Source organism: Onychomys torridus, chromosome 7 (assembly GCF_903995425.1).
Source record: "Onychomys torridus chromosome 7, mOncTor1.1, whole genome shotgun sequence".
NCBI lineage: Eukaryota > Metazoa > Chordata > Mammalia > Rodentia > Cricetidae > Onychomys > Onychomys torridus.
In genome coordinates this window covers 116,419,933-116,436,741 of record NC_050449.1, presented here as the reverse complement: position 1 = coordinate 116,436,741, position 16,809 = coordinate 116,419,933, and the positions used below count along the sequence as shown (strand labels likewise).

Sequence of the window (16,809 nt, the reverse complement as noted above, 5' to 3'; positions counted from 1 at the left end):
TGCAACATTCTCATCTTACTTCCTCTGTGTCTGGCTGGTGACTCCTGACTCCACCCTTCCTCTTCCCAGAATTCCCCTAGTCTGGACACCCTGCCTATACTTCCTGCCTGGCTACTTGCCAGTCAGCATTTTATTAAACTAATTCAAGTGACAAATCTTTACAGTGTACAAGAGCATTATCCCACAGCATGATGTCTTTCTCATTCTTTCCAGACAGCCAATGAAGAGTGTGGGCGCCTCAAGGCCCAACTAGAAGAGCAAAGCCAGCAGCTGCAAATGACTCAGGAGGCTGTGCAGGAACTGAAGGTAGGCCTGGCAGGGTTGCTATCAAGGAAAGGGAATCTGGTGTGCTTTTACTACATTGTTGTCAGATGCTCCTCAAAATGATGCCAGTTCTCAAACTGAGACTGTCATTGATTCAGACAATATCCCAAGTCTATGTCATGACTCTTTTTCCCTCCCTAGACTTTGGGCTAAAAGGAAATTGTTCTTAGTCACTTCTGTTGACATTCTCTAGTGCCAGTGAAGTAACACTGGTCCCACTGATAACCTCACTCTATGCCATTGCCCTCTAGCACCCCACTGAAGAGCAGATCATACCCCACACATAGAGAACACAGGTTTCTGACCTCATGAGCACAAAACCTTCCCCTTACAAGTGGCCCTGTCAGGAAGTGTGAATAGCATACCAGTCTCTTCTTCCATGGAGGGTAAGCTTTGTAAGTTTTGTGTCTTCTCTTGCCTATCTTATACCAGGTCACCAAGGCAGCCATGGAGGAGAAACTAAACTGTACCAGCAGCCACCTTGCAGAGTGCCAGGCCACTTTGCAGCACAAAGACGAAGAAAGCACTACTCTTCGAATAAGCCTAGAAAGGTCAGTCACTGGGTCACCCACACAGCCACTGGTGATCTTCAGGGAGTAGGTAGGTGAATTCATTTTAGAAAGTCAGCCACTTGTACTAGATGGGGAAATCGTGCAAAAGTCATGCCAGTGGAAAGCACAGGGGCCAGAAGCTTACCACAGAAAAGTCAGCTATCTTCCTGCCATAGTTCACAGGAGGCAATGTGCCTTTCATCTGCTGCAGCTTTTTATCTCCAGCAAGGTACACACTAACTGCATGTTTCCAAAAAACTGAAAGCAGGCACAGTTAGAGCATGAGAATAATGGGAATAACAATAAGCACTGAGTCCTGCTTGCAGTGTGGCTTGTTCTAAATGCTGCTTGTGCAGACTGAGCATCTTTAGCTGAAAGGCTTGGGAGCAAAAGGGCATTGTTTTCATATTTCAGAGCAGTTTGGATTTCAGATTTTCAAATTAGGGATGTTTAACCTATAATTACCTATTTCATCTTCCTAACAGTCCTGTGAGAGGATTTAGTTTCTTCTCAGTTAGTTTATCACTCTCAGTTTGAGGACATGTGGAGTTGTGAACCTGAGCCTGCTTCTGGAGATGGGGCCAAGATGGTGTAGCTAGGGCCTGCTAAGAACAGTTGATCAAGGAGAGGATCCCTCGGGTGCCGCCAGCAAAAGTAAATATATCAGATTGTCCTGAGCCTGTACCCATGCCTTTTCTCCTGTTACCTGCCTTCCTGCTTAGGTTTGGATTCAGTGAAGAAGCCCAGTGACAGGCTTGATCATGTGATTTAAACAGAGGACACATTTGAACTGGTATTTTTAAATGCTGTAAGAATGAAAGCCAGGTATGCTGGCATATTTTTTAAAACTTTATTGATTCTTTGTGGATTTTACATCATGCATCCAATCTCACTCATCTCCCCATTCCCTCACCTCCGTTTTCTGCCCTTGTGACTCCTGCCCCCCCCCCAAAAAATGTAAAAGTATAGCTTCAAAACAAAAAAGAAAAAGAAGAAGAAGAAGGAAAAGAAAAACTTTTGGTGTGGAAGCTGTAGTGTGGCCCAGTGAGTCACACAGTATACCCATTAGTCCATACATCTTTACATGTAAGTGTTCTTTGCAGTGGATCATTAGTCTGGCTCAAGGCCTCTGGCTTCTACTACTCTATAGATACTGGGCCCTCACTGGGACTCTACCTAGATATGCTGTTGTTGTCTTGTGTCATGAGGATCCTATAGCTTTGGATCTGCAGATCCAGCCCCTCCAGCAGTTCATAGATGAGGTAGATGTTGGGGTAAGCTAATTCATAGCCCTGTTTCTGGGCCTGCATGATCACTGGGTTGGTCAACTTACTAGGTTTCCCTCATTTTCACCACCAGGGCAGCTCCAGCACTGTCCCAGCTAGTTCACCCAAAGCAACAGGCAGTAGGGCCAGTTCTCCTGCTCTCATGCCTTGCTCACCTGCACTCACATCACTAGGGCCAACTCTACTGTTTTGCCTAGGCCGATTATATGTCCCAATTGTTGCAGTTGGTGAGAGATGGGACCAACTCTTCTGTTCTCTTGGCCAGCTCTCTCACCTGCTACAGGTGGCACTATTTCCCCTATCCACATTACCACATGGCATATGAGAGAGGGGCAGGTGCTGTGACATCCACAGAACTGGCTCACCTGCGCCCCTACCAGGGTCAGCTCTAGTGTATTCCCCAGGTGAGTTGTAGGGCCTGCTCCTTATGTGCTGCAGCCAGTGAGGGGCAGGACCAGCTCTCATGCCCCTGAGCTAGGTAGCAAAGGGTGATGGCGGATATCTTTCCCTCATCCATGCCTCCACATGGCTGATGGAAGTGTCAGCTCTCCTGCTCTCATGCCGTCCAGGCCAACTCACCTGTCCACACCCCCTCACCTCATCCCGCTCCAAAAGAGTCAGCTCTACCAGTAGTGTATGGGTGAGGTACAATGCTGAGTACCACAGGTGGCCGGGGGAGAAGGGAGGTATTCTCTCCTTACCCATTCCACCATATGGCAGAGGAGGAGTGGTCCCAGATCTCCCATGCATTTTCACAGGGTAGGAGGCAGGAGGGGGAATTACCTACAGGCCTGTCAACAGGGTCAGCTCTACTGTGGTACATGCTTTTAATCCCAGCATTTGGGGAAACAAAAAGCAGGTGGATTTCTTTGAGTTTGAGGCCAGCCTAGTATAAATATCAAGTTTACACTAGCAAGCCAGAGCTACATAGTGAGACCCTATTTCAAAAAACAAAATAAAATGCTATAATAATGGTCATGTGGAAGATCTCAGAAGATTTGTTTTAGCTGCTCAGAATTGCACAATTCATCTGCCTAGGATTAGACCTCGCTTGATGTTTTGTGTTATATACCCTAAAATCATTTTGTGGACATTGAATAACAAATAACCTCTGATAGCTATGTATTAGACTTGACTGGAAAGCATGCAAACAATGTAGACTTTTCATGGAACCTCTGTTTAATGGAGTTCTTACAAATACCTTACTGGGTCTTGGGGATTTTTTAACATCCTTAGAAATTGCCATCTAAGGGGATAGTTAAACTACATGTGGAATACATGGGGTTGGACAGACAGACAACTCCACCAGCCCCCTCTCTCTGCTGTATGCTAAGATTCCACAGGGCCTAAGACAGAATTTTGGGGGATTGGAGGACTTATTGGGTAGAAGACCTACTAAAGGTCCTGCTCCTCCTCAAGGCAGAGTCCTAAAGACACCTGAGAGCAGGTCCTTCTTTATAACCACCTTTGAGAGACCCCACCTCTCTTTTATGTCCTGACTCTTCACCTCTACTCCTCTTCCATCACCACCCTATTGGTGAAATTATTAAGGCCTAGAGCATGAGACTCTTAATCTCAGGGTCGTGGGTTCGTGCCCCATGTTGGGCGCCAGATATTGGTAAAATTATTAAGGCCACTCCACATAGTTAAAAGAGAGGTTTATTTTGTGGGGTAACTTACAAATGAAGGGGTAGGTTGCAGGGTCTGGCAAAGGTATAGTGCAGTCCGGTGGTGTTCTCTGGAGAACTCTGCTCTGTCTACCTTCAGCGTCCAGGGTCCTGGAACCAAGAGAGCGCGACCTCCTCTCAATCCTTGGTCTTTCACTCCATCCTCTGCCCTGCCTTGTGAGAGTGACCATTACCGAAGCCTCACTGGGGGTGGGAACTTCCAGGCCAATGCTGGGATGGCTATCCACTACACCACCCCATAAGCCTTTTCCCATCTGTCTCCTGCCAACCTCAACTCTTGTCAGAAATCCCTACAGGAGTGTCATGTCTCACTCACTAAATATGTTAGCATCCTGGAATGTCTCTGCCATCTCAGAATACCCCTTCATGTTTGAGGGGGAGGTAGGAAGAGTCTCAGATTGTAGCATAATGCATAATTCACTGGTTAGTGAGCAGGTCATGCCTCACCATGAGAGGGAAAGGCCAACAGGACCTTTTAAAACCAGGAGAACCCAGAGATTCCAAGAAGCTGAATATCAGAGCTAACCAGGGAAATTTATTTCTCCTCTCCCAGAACTCAGAAGGAACTTGAAAAGGCCACATCAAAAATCCAAGAATATTACAACAAACTCTGCCAGGAGGTAACAAACAGGGAAAGAAATGACCAGAAGTTGCTTGCAGACCTAGACGACCTGAACAGAACCAAGAAATACCTTGAGGAACGGCTGATAGAGCTGCTCAGGTGAGTGTGAGGCAGTTGGGGACTCTGACTAGGATGGGCTTTTCTTAGAAAAAAACATTTCTGAAAATGACAGTTCAATGGAAATGACCCTTCTCCTCAAGTTTTGCCCAATGGTGTGCTGTTAGGGAGCCATATGTCTGCAGGATCCAGCTAGGCTTTGGCAGTCTTGAAGGCTGGATCTCCTTAATTGCACCAGTGGTTTGGGTTTTTGTGTGGATGCAGGATTATGTTCAAACTCTGGGTGCCTGGCAAAGAATGACAATAGAATGGCATTTAGGAACTTTGGTCATTTCCTCATCTCCAAGGAACCCTCTCCTCTTGTACTGTCCCACTTTCCTAGGATTGGGGCTCCCTGTAGGGACCTAGCAGCAGTGTCTATGTGGGAACCAAACTAGAAGGGTCTCTGAGGGACCCAGCAAGTTACACTCTTGCCACTCAAAAGGAGCTATGATGCCTTATTTCCTAAGACAGATGTGGGAAGCTAGTTTTTTATGTGAAATGTCCTGGTTGTTAAATGCTTATAAGTCACTCACAACTTTAACTTTTTCTTAAAGGAATTAAAAATGCAAAATAAAATACTATAACTGTACCTTCCTTCCTTCCTTCCTTCCTTCCTTCCTTCCTTCCTTCCTTCCTTCCTTCCTCCTTTCCTTCCTTCCTCCCTCCCTCTCTCCCACCTCCATTCCTTCCTCTCTTCTTTCCTTCCCTCCTTTCTTTCTGTGACAAAATATTGACAAAATCAACAAGAGAGGAAAGATTTATTTTGGCTCGGAGTCCAGACAGTTTCAGTCAGTCTTAGCAGGCAAGGCATGCCAGTGGGATTGGTTCAGTCCATGGCAGTAGGAACTTAAGGCAGTAGTAACACTTCATGTCTTAGCAGATGAGAAAGTAGAGACTGTTAATAACTCACCTCCACCAGCCATGCCTTCCATCCCAAAAGTTCCATGGCCCCCTCAAATAGCACCACTAGCTTTGGGATGGAGGAGAAGGGAGAGATCAAACACATAAGGGGTTATTTCAAACTCAAGTTGTAACAATTATGCATCATTCAGCCTCAACAGGAATCAACCCATGACCATTTTAGTATTCCCACCTCTAGATTGCTTTGAAGCAAAACTCAGACATATTACTTTATCTATGAACACTGCATATCAAACTTTCCAAGACAAGGAATCTTTTTGCTTTGTTTTGCTGTATTTTATGTTAAGATAGGGTCTTACTATGTAGCCTTGGCTAGCCTGAGACTCCCTATGTAGATAAATCTGGCCCCAAACTCACAGAAATCTACCTGTCTATCTGCCTCCTGAGTTCTGGGATTAAAAAATTTATACTGCCACACCCAACTTCCAAGACAAGAGCTCTTATACAACTACACCTTGAAAAATGAATGTGTCAAGAGACACTTGATAAAACCCAAGGCAGATAAGATCTCATTCACTTCCATTTGTAGTGGTAGTAGTCATGAGTATACCATGCCTAGACCTACTCACTCATTAGAATTCCAGGTATTTTCTTGAGGAATGTGGTAGAGAAACCAAGTAGCATTCTCACATTTGAGGGTGTGAGTATCTGGCTTCCTAGGGACATAGAGGTCAGATGCTGTGGACTAGCTGGAAGAACAAGCTGGTCCAGAAGATGTGTCAGCCTGTCTTCTTACAATTTAGGTATCTGTGAAAAAAGCCAGCAATCTCTGTTCCTAATACCCACTTCCAGAGGACCTGGGTTCAATTTTCAGCATCCACAAGGCAGCTCACAACTATCTTTATAATCCCAGGGGATCAGATGCCCTCTTCACACTTCACAGGCACTACACACACATGGTACACAGACATACATGCAGGCAAATTGCTTATTGCATGCACACTCATAGCATGCCCATTATTAACTTGATAGCATACTACTTCTAGTAATAATTTGTTTTTAGTGTTAGATACCTGAATGATTTATCAGTGCTGGAAGTTCCTTGTGGATGACACAGCCTTTTGTATATATCATGTGCCTCTTACATGTTCTCACATACATGGGGTCAAAGAACCAATGTTTGGGGGCTCCTTTGGAGATGTCAGCAGAGAGCCTGTGTTTTGGATTCCTGTGTTTGGGGAGGGAGCATTTACAAGGAAAGTGATTTAGCTTCTGTGTCCTGGAACATTTGATATCAGCTTTCTGAAATGAAGCAGGGGTCATTCTCTGCTTCTTGTGGATTCTTAAAATGTGGTATTATTGCAGGGACAAAGATGCTCTCTGGCAAAAGTCTGATGCACTGGAATTCCAGCAAAAGCTTAGTGCTGAAGAGAAATGTCTTGGGGACGTGGAGGCCAACCACTGCCATGACTGCAAGCGGGAGTTCAGCTGGATAGTGCGGCGGCACCACTGCAGGTTAGCAACAGGCAACTCACCAGATCAGGACAGATGCCTCTGGTGAGGGATCTGAGATAAGTGTGGGCACCATAACTGTCTATCTAGGAAAGGCACTTTGCTTCCTAGCAAGACACTCAGGCTCCCTGAAAGGAAATGTGGGTGGGATTAAGAGAACTCACAGGCATATGATATACTCAAAGACCAGCAACCCTTTAGCTATTCTTAAGCCTTTGCGGGAATGCAGATGGTGCCAGAGAACACAGATTCTATCAGCACGTAGGCAAGATAGATAAAAAGAAAGGGCACATTGGGAGTTGGGTACAGTTAAGTGCTCTCTTAGAGATTTACCACTCCCAACAGTAAATGTGGAATGCATACCTGTAACCTGATGTTAGTCAGACCTTTTCTCCCTGCCTCAAGGACCTATGGAAGTAAACCATTCTCTACTAAGCTAACCATGATGGTTTTGTTGGAATCTTATGAAATGAGCTTACAGCACACTCTACATTGAGGGCAAAGCTAGGTCTGGAGAGTCATGGGCCATCAGGAGCCTAACATAGAGACCTGTTCTGGTGCTTAGCAGATCTCAATGATGCACAATCCTTTGTGCACCATCCTCACAGCCTGTGCTTGTTTCATTCCCAGGATATGTGGCCGAATCTTCTGTTACTACTGCTGTAACAACTATGCTGTGACTAAGCCCAGTGGCAAGAAGGAACGCTGCTGCCGAGCCTGCTTCCAGAAGTTTGGCGAAGGCCCTGGATCCCCTGATAGCAGTGGTTCTGGCACAAGCCAGGAAGAGCCTTGCCCCATGGTTTCACCAGCTGAAGCAGGCCCCCAGGCCATAGGAAACCCAGGTTAGGCCTCTGCCTCCTGAGTTCATAGATGTCACTGTTTTCTCACTATGCTTTCTCACTTGAGCAAACTTCATTCAGTACTTCCCAAACTGAGGTGTCTAAGAGATGCTAAATATATACTACCACCAGCCTAAAACTTTCTTATATTACTGGGGTTGATAAGTGAGTAACTTTATCCTGCCATGATTGAGTGTGGTTTAATATGAGTGTGTTTACACACATACAACCAGTGGAATACACTCCATACATTGAAGAGTCAGTCCTCCAGGACCTCCTTCCTGATACTCATTATCTACCCTATGGTAATGTAAGACCAGAAATCGTACCTTTTCAAAAGTTAATACCTTTTATCCCTTTCTCTTAATGATCAAAGAGGATGTATTCTTTGTGTCCTCCATCTCAGTCAGGAAACAGACACAGGGTTTAATTCCTGCTACTTCTGCATCTAGATCACCCTAATAGGTGACCCAAGCTGTCTACTAGACACTGGATTTTAGGTGTAGAGCCCAGGATCAGAGCTGAGATGGCAGAGATGGGACTTCTCTCTGTTCAGCCATCACTGCTGGCTGCAGTTAATCCTTCTGAACTCTTCTTTCCTGTTCCTCTCTTATTTAAATGGATCAATGGGCCCTACCAATCAGGAATGAGATTTTTCACACACAACATTGGAGTCTTCAAATCTTTCTCAGTCTTTTAAAAATTGAAGTTTGCAAGTCCTACATATTCTGGATATGCATTCTTTATCAGATATGTTTTATAAATGTTTTCTCCAAATTCACAGCTTTTCTTTTTGAAGAGCAGAAGTTGTAGTTTTGATAAAGTAATATTTATATCATGTTTTATGTATCAGTTTTTTTATGTATCTAAGTTTATATCTAACTTTGCTTACTCCTGTATTCAAAAGGTTTTTTTTCTTTAAAAAGTTTTGGGTTTAGATTTTGTTTTTGTTTTTTTTTTTTTTTTTGGTGGGGGGAGTTGGTTGGGTGAGTGGGTGGTTGGGTGAGTAGTTTGTTCATGACAGGGACTCACTTTATAGCCCAGCTGTCCTGTTACTCTAGGTAGTCTCAGCTGGACTCAAACTCAGAAATCTGCCTGCCTCCACTACCTGAGTGTTAAGATTAAAGATGTGTGCTGCAACACCTGGCTTCTTCTAGTTTTTATTATTTTAGGATTGTGTGTGTGTGTGTGTGTGTGTGTGTGTGTGTGTGTCAGTAACCTGTTTTGAGTTAATTTGGGGGTAAGATGATAATATAAGTAGAGTATTAGGTGGTTTTATCTTTTGCTTTGAACACCATTAGTTAAAAGTCTATTTTTCCCCCAGAATTACCTTTCTATAGGGGCTAGAGGTAGAGTGATTTCTTAGCATGCACAAGGCACCAGATTAAATCCCCAGTCTCTCTCTGTCTCTCTCTCTCTGTCTCTCTCTCTCTCTCTCTCTCTCTCTCTCTCTCTCTCTCTCTCTCTCTCTCTCTCTGTCTCTCTGTCTCTCTCTCTCTCTCTCTCTCTCACACACACACACACACACACACACACACACCAATGCTTTTGTATATTTGCCAAAAGCCAATTGAAAACAACCAACAAAACAAAAACTGACCTCATATATTTGAGTCTGTATCTAGACTTTCTTTCATTCTGTTCATCTGTGTACCTTTTCATTCTACCAATTCCTTACTGTATGGTTACCATAGAGTCTGGGTTTTTTTTGTTGTTGTTGTTTAGTTTTTGGTATTTTTGGTTGTTTGAGACAGAATTGGTTTTTCTATGTAGCCTTGGTTGTCCTGGAAATCACTATATAGACTAGCTGGCCTCAAACTCACAGAGATCCAGCTGCCTCTGCCTCCTGAGTGCTGGGATTAAAGGCATGTTTATACTATGTCCAGCTGGTTACCATGGATTCTTAATGCATCTTACTGACAGGCAAAGAAAGCCCTCCAATTTTGTTCTTTATTAAACATATAAATTTTAGAATAAGTTTCTCAGTTTCTAAAAATAAATCATGATGAGGTTTTCATTGGATTTGGCAAGATTTGACATCTTAATAAAGTGATGTCCATTTCAATCCATGAACATGATATAGCTTCTGTTTACCCTGGTCTTTGTTAGTCCCTTGGTGAGCATTCTTTTATATTTTCCTTGCCTATTTCCCATTCCTTTGTCAGCCTCAGAAAACAAATTCAGGAATGTAACTGAGTCCTTTTTGTCAGTTTGTTCTTCTTCTCTGTTACAGGAACTTGAGAGGAAAAACATTGCCTCTAAAGCATAGGACAGCTAAACTGTTCATACTTAGTAGCCAAAATTCCCTTGCCTTATGTCACCAGTAGGTATTCAGCAATGACAAAGTGATACTATGTTAGGGTGCTGAGATTGCTTGTTTTGATTTCTTTCATTTTCTGTCTGCTCTTTTTTTTTTCTTCTGCCTCAGACTTACCCTTATATTAAACATGATACATGTTTATGGGCTGTCTGGCATAGTGGCCTTCAGATTGAGTGGTCAAGGTCAAACACAAGACCCAATGCCTCCTGTAGATCCCTGAGCAGAAAGAAGTTCTGTTCTGCCCAACAATGAACTGGAAGGGGGGAGGGGATGCAAATCAGGTAATCTCCTGCTTCAAATTATTTCTGACTGTGTCTAATGGCGCAAGGTCTCATTGGATCCATATATTTTCTTTGTTAATTTCTTTTCTGATATAGTTTTGATAGATTTTTTTTTTCCTTCTAAATAGGGGTCTTAGAGGATGTAGAAGTAGCTGAAATTTCTACTTTGCCTTTGAGAGAAGTCTTAAGGCTATATATTCAAAATCTTCTGTAGTCCCTCTGTTCTCCTGTAATGTCCTACTAGACTTTCTCTCATACCTACATAGAACAGTAGTCAGTTAAAAGACCATTTAAAATGTATTCCATCAGCTTGTTCTCCATAGCAGCACCTCTCACTTCCCTATGTTATCTCCAATCTTATGCATAATAGTATGTATGTCTTTTTCTCTCCTGCTTTGCCTCCACCACCTAGGAGCAAATTCAGTCTGCAGACCACCAGATGATGCTGTGTTTGACATCATCACTGATGAGGAATTGTGCCAGATCCAAGAATCTGGCTCCTCTTTGCCTGAAACACCCACTGAAACTGATTCAATGGACCCAAATATGACTGAACAGTGAGTAGATATCACCTCCATTTCCTAAATACTTATTAAGTGCCTGTTCCTTGTACTTATCAAAAGATCAGGAAAATAAGATACTGGAAGCAGGATTAGCTGTCTCTGCCAAGGGAAAAGGCCCCAGAACAGTGTTCAGAGTAGGGTGGCTCTTAAAAAGGTGACAGTGTTCAGGAAACATTCAGGAAGGTACTATATCAGAATTTCTTGGGAAGTGTATGTATGGTGCTCTGATTCAGCATCTTCACTAAGGCCAGTCTTTGGCTTAGACAACTGTATTAGCTCAGGCTGCCACAGCAAGAGACCACAGATTGAATGACTTAAACCATGGAAATGCAATTTATTGCTATTCTGGAGGCTGGATACCAAAGATCAAAGTATTGGCAGAGAAGATTTCTTCTTTCCTGGTTTGTAGATGGCCACCTTCTTGCAGCATCTTTACATGGTCATCCTGGATCTATACCCATGTGTCCCTTAATCTCCATTTCATACCAGACAGTGGTAGATTTTTTAATCACCTCCTTAAAGGCCTTTTGCAATTAAAATCAAACCTATGATGTACTGAGACTCTATGAATCCATGAGCCAAAATGCATCCTTCCACCCTTAATTTACTTCTGTCAAGTATTTTGTGATGAAAACAGTAGCTATTATAGAAAACTGGGGTCGTTGTGATTAAATCTGCCTATGGTTCTAAGACCTTTGTGGAAGAGTGTGGAAAGGTTTAGAGATTCCAGCCAGCAAAGCCATAGAACACTGTAAGCAGAGCTTAGTGAACTGTTCACAAGACCAAAATGCCACTAGAAATGTGTACAGTATAGACTGTGCCCATAAAAGTTTTGGTTGGGAACAAGGACTCTATCAGGAATTGGAGTAGAGGTCATTAGTGTTACATCCTGGCTAAAAAAATTAGCCATGTGTCACTTTTCCCCTGAAACTTTGAGTAATGCTGAACTTTAAAAAAAAAAATAGACTAAGGACTGGAGAGATGGCTCAGCAGTTTAGAACACTGACTGCTCTTGTAGAGGACCCAGATTCCCAGCACCCATATCATATATCAGATAACCAACCATCTGTAACTCCAATTCCAAGGGTTAAGACACCCTCTGACTACCATGAGCACCTGCACACACATGATACACATAACCTCATGTAGTATACACACATATACGTTTAAAAATGAATTTTAATTTATTTATGCTCTGGCCTGTGCTCTTTGTTTCCTGATCTATGCCATATGAACAAGCATCTTTCTCTCACTTTACACTCCTACCAAGCATAGCATTCAGGCTTACTACTCTCTAAATTTAGCCAAGTTTATGAGCATCAGAGAAAAAAAGCAGAACAGCAAGATACAAAAGTATTTAGCTTGGCAAGGAAAGAAGCACAATTATATCTGAAATTGTATACAAAGTAACTGTGGACATAGTAGATACAACTGTTAGGAGATTAATGCCACTAAAAGGAAACAACTGCTTTGCATTGGGACAATAGGAAATAAAAGGACCCTAAGGGAAAGAGTCCTTACATCAAAGGCTTCAGAATATAAAAATCTAAATGCTTTTGACTTTCCTTTAAAAAGAGAAGGTCTGAAAAGATAGAGCCACACCTAGAAAATACTTTTCCAGGTTTCACTACATAAACACTCCTACTTCAGCTGTAGTCCAAGAAGACCCAGCTACTTATCAAGCTGGCAGCAGAACTTGACATTAACCACATGGTACTGGCTTTGTAGGCATTGCAGAATGTAAGAGTTGCAAGTCATGGAAGTTTGCACTAAGAATCTAGAGAAAAGCCTGGGAGGCCAGGCAATGTGTAGTAGGGTCAGATTCTCTTGTAGTCTATTAATGGCCTATACATGAAAATTTGAGGGGAAAGCCTAAATTGCAGTGGAAACCCCAATATATTAGAGATACCAGGAATGTAGAACATTTACAAAGGAAAGCTTCAGGCACCTAAGTAGAACCAGTCCAAAAGAGACCCTATATGTGCATCAGGCAAGAAGGCCCATAAAGTTAGGAACATACCAAATGCATCCCACATGCTAGACATGAAACTAGGATTTAATGTTTTCACTGTTAAGTTGTCATGTCTTTCTTTGCTCTACTCTCATACCCCCCTTTTAGAATGGGAGTGTCTTTATATATTAGAAGCTTATAGTTTAAATTTTGATTTTACAGGATCTCACAATTGAGCATGCCTTAAGTCTCAAAGGGGACTTCAAACTTTGAAGTTTCAGACAGTGTTGAGGCTGTTAAGACTACAGGTCTTTCTTTGAAGTTAAACTAAGTACATTTTGTGTTGTGAGATGGCAGTGAGCCATTGGAGATCAAGGGCTAAATGTTATCTTCTGAATCTGATTGGTTTGGAATTGGTTCTAGGCTTGTGGCACTACTTTGAAAGCTGTGGATCATTTAGAAGGTGTGTCCTGACTGGTGGAAGTAAGTTAGAGAAATTACTGGATGAGCCTATGAAAGTTTTACCTACCCCTGGTTCCAGCATGAGTTCTCTGCGTCCAAGCCCAATATCATGTAAATAAGTCTAGATGGGGCTGCTCTACTATGTTTTCCCTGCTATGATGGACTGATACGCTCTGAGCCAGAATAAATCCTTCCTTAGGTTGCTCCTGTCAGATATTTTATGATAGCAATGAGAAAAGTAGCAAATACAGTCTCAAAATTGCTTGGCCAACTTTTCTTCTGGTGAAAGACTTTTGTGAGCTCATGCTGACTCACAGTGAGATCTCTCTCTCCTACTCAGAATCCAAAATAGAGCCAGGAGTTACCTGTCATCTTTATCATGTCAATTTCTGCTACATGGGAGGGGCTGTACTTAATCTTCATGAGGCTGTTAGCCTAGATTTTAGGCTTAGTGTATCTCCACACTTGTGTGTTCTCTGACTAAAGTCACTGAATTCAGCTCATGAACAAACCTCCTCACTGCCAAACCTAAGATAACTCCTATTCACTGTTGCTTCTATGACTTTGGACCAATTCCCTCCTTCCTTAAACACTTCTCTGACACATAATGGTCAGTAGTCATCGGTGTTCACCCTAACCCCCATGACCCAGTGTTCCCCAGAGTGTCTTCTCTTCCTTTAGCAGTAAACTACATTCTGCCCCTGGTACCTGGCAAGCTGCATGGACAGAAGGGTGAGTAGATTTGGAGCTAAGAGCCCAGAAGGATGCTATTGATTTGAAAGTGTCTTCTCACAAACACCTGTAACCTGCATAAGGTGACTGTTCTCTAGCTTCCTCCCTCATCTTTTCACCTTCCTCTTTCCTAGTAGGAACAGAAACAGAAAGCTTCCAGACTGCTGACCTGTATGTGTAGTTTTTGGTCTTGGGAAATCAGGAACTGTTCCAGAGAAAGGAAACTGCTAGCATGCTGGCCTGCAGCCACCAGCACAGATCTAGGACTGACTGGTGGGAACCCATGGCCTTTATATCTTACCTATGTGAACAAAGAGCCACCTTTCTACATTTCTACACTATAAGTTGTGTGTTAGCATGTATGGGAGTTTTTCTTAGCATTTCTTTTATTCCTATGTTTAAAACTCAATCAAAGACCTCAAGAGTCTGAGAAAGTATAGGAAAGAGAGCCCTAGACTTGCACCAGCATCCCCCACAGGAAAGTTAGAGGAAAGGTAAGCAATATGAGGAACACAATCTGAGGAACAAAGTAATGAAAGAGGAATTAAGCTCTGATCCTTCCTGGAAATGATAGAACAAGGAAAAGTCTCCAAATCCAGCTTCACTCTCACAAGGAAACCTAACAGGATGTCCTGGTGACAATTGCCTTTTCCCCAATTCCTGGCTTATCTTGATTGGTGATACGTAGCAGGAACACAGCCCTCACCTGGAGTAGAAGATGTCCTTTACAACCTTTCAGACATGCCTGCAGCCTTTCTCTTAGTGTCCTAAACACCACTACCCAGATTTTCACTTGTTCTCAGAACTGAGGTGATAGGTAGTTGGCTCTCTTGGCCTGTGCCCAGCTCACACACAGCCAAAGTCTCCACAACATGGCCTCCTCTCTACTTACCAGATATAACGGCCATTCAGGATGAGGAGCTTAAGCTCCAGACCCAAACAAGCTTCCAGGCCCTGTGGCCATGGCAGTGCAGCCTCTAAATGCAGCTCCTATAGCTGTTCAGGAGAGCCTAGAATACCATCTACCCCTCCCTAAGAAAGGCAATTGGAGAAAGGATCTGGGCCAGAAACCTCCTGTGGAGATAGGTGGTTTTCCTGATGTTGATGCTGAGTTTTGATGTCAGCCTGGGCTGTACGTGTCTACTGTGTACACATGCTTCTCAGTATCTCAACTTGTAGCTTCATTTAAAAAAAAAAAAAAAAAGGCCTTCAGGTACCCAGATTACATGAAATGATCTGAAACCTACTCTCAGAGCCTGCTTGCCAGCAATTGCTTCAAAACCAGGGCTTTCCGGCCAGAGTGCTTAGTGGGGGAACTGTGGTCACCAGCCAAGAGATCTGATGCCTGCTATCTCAGAAACGAAACAAGGACAGGATATGGTGATCATGGTTAAAGTTCAAAAGCCACCTTATGCCTGCATTAACCCACAACCTCTGACTACGGAAGAATACAGAGCAGGCAGGCCCTCTGTGTGGTATAACACCTGCCTGAAAGCTCTGTGGCCAGTGTTAGGGGCAGAGAGGCTGCTAACAAGGACCAGCCCTCACTCAATTTTCCTCTGAGAAGTGGAGATGACAGTACCAAGCTGCCTGTAAAACATCACTAGTGACTATGGACCTGAAGATCCAAGCAGCTGGCCAAGGTGCTACTTTGAAAGCTCTGTGGGAGCCAGAGTGACCAAAAGCTTCTGAATTCTGTGTTCCCTTTTCTGCCTTCTTGTGGCACTATCTCCTCATCCAAGACACCAAGAATTCCTGGATAATCAGATGCCTCTAGAAGGGAGTCACCATGCATTCACTTCTCAGAAGACATAGCTATCTATTGCCTTCATATGTCTAACTGAAGCCAGAGCCCATAAGCACTTCCACCATCCTCAGAAATAGGGAGCCCAGTGGGAGGGGAGCACACAGTCTTTGCTGTCAGGCTCTGAAACATATCTAGGGCAGTCTGAATTCAAGCAGGGTCCATGTTCATCCAGCTCTAACCCCTACTCCACCATAGCAACCTGGCTTTTGATATGATCTGCTGCTGTGAGCAAGAAGGGGAGCCAAAGGTAGGAAAAAGTGATGACTGAATGCTTGAGACTTCTAACACCTCTAAGGGAATGGAGCCTGCAGCAACAGCCTTTCCTGGGCAATGATGCAGGTAGCTTGCAGGCCAGACACAAGCCCTCTTTAACTAACACATGCTGGGGTTTTTGTTGTATTTTGTTTTGTGTGTGTATTTATTGCTAATGGTGGTGTAGATACAGAAGGAGATAGTAACATTCCCCAGGTGGAATAAATAGATGCCCAGAGAATAAGGTAAATAGTGGCTGAGGAGGCAGACAGAAGGAAGGTTCTATTGCTATTTTTTCCTGGCAACAGACAAACAAGCTTCTCTTAAGCTGCAGAAAAGCCACTATAAACATTTCTGTGGGGAGCCGGGAAGAGGGCATGATCTAGCAGGTTCTCCCATCTCATCTGATTTGTTTGTTGAACAGACAGCTGGTCAGGGATGGTCCAGGGAACATTGTCACTTAGCACTGTGAGTTGAGCCAGGCCTTGGAGAAGCTTTCTAGGATTGGCCTAGGGTGGCACTGTCTCTGAGTGCTGAGTGCCCAGCCCTGCCTCTCTCTAGAATACCTATGTAGATAGTACAGGGCCCTGATACCTGACTCATCTTCCTTCCCATTTAGAGCCTTTATCTCCTGAGCTGGAATATTAGGGAAATCAGGG

The 16,809-nt window shown here is 43.5% G+C and overlaps 1 protein-coding gene across 3 annotated transcripts in view; it reads left to right on the top strand.

Annotated features, from left to right (window-relative positions):
• Positions 1–16,809, top strand: part of Fyco1 (FYVE and coiled-coil domain autophagy adaptor 1) — an 88,019-nt gene that overhangs the window by 44,829 nt on the left and 26,381 nt on the right. For all 3 annotated transcript variants that reach the window (XM_036193560.1, XM_036193562.1, XM_036193561.1), the window contains exons 9-14: positions 214–306; positions 757–875; positions 4,403–4,570; positions 6,797–6,946; positions 7,574–7,785; positions 10,796–10,940. In XM_036193560.1, the coding sequence (XP_036049453.1) occupies positions 214–306; positions 757–875; positions 4,403–4,570; positions 6,797–6,946; positions 7,574–7,785; positions 10,796–10,940 (887 nt within the window). The remainder of the gene's footprint in view (positions 1–213; positions 307–756; positions 876–4,402; positions 4,571–6,796; positions 6,947–7,573; positions 7,786–10,795; positions 10,941–16,809) is intronic.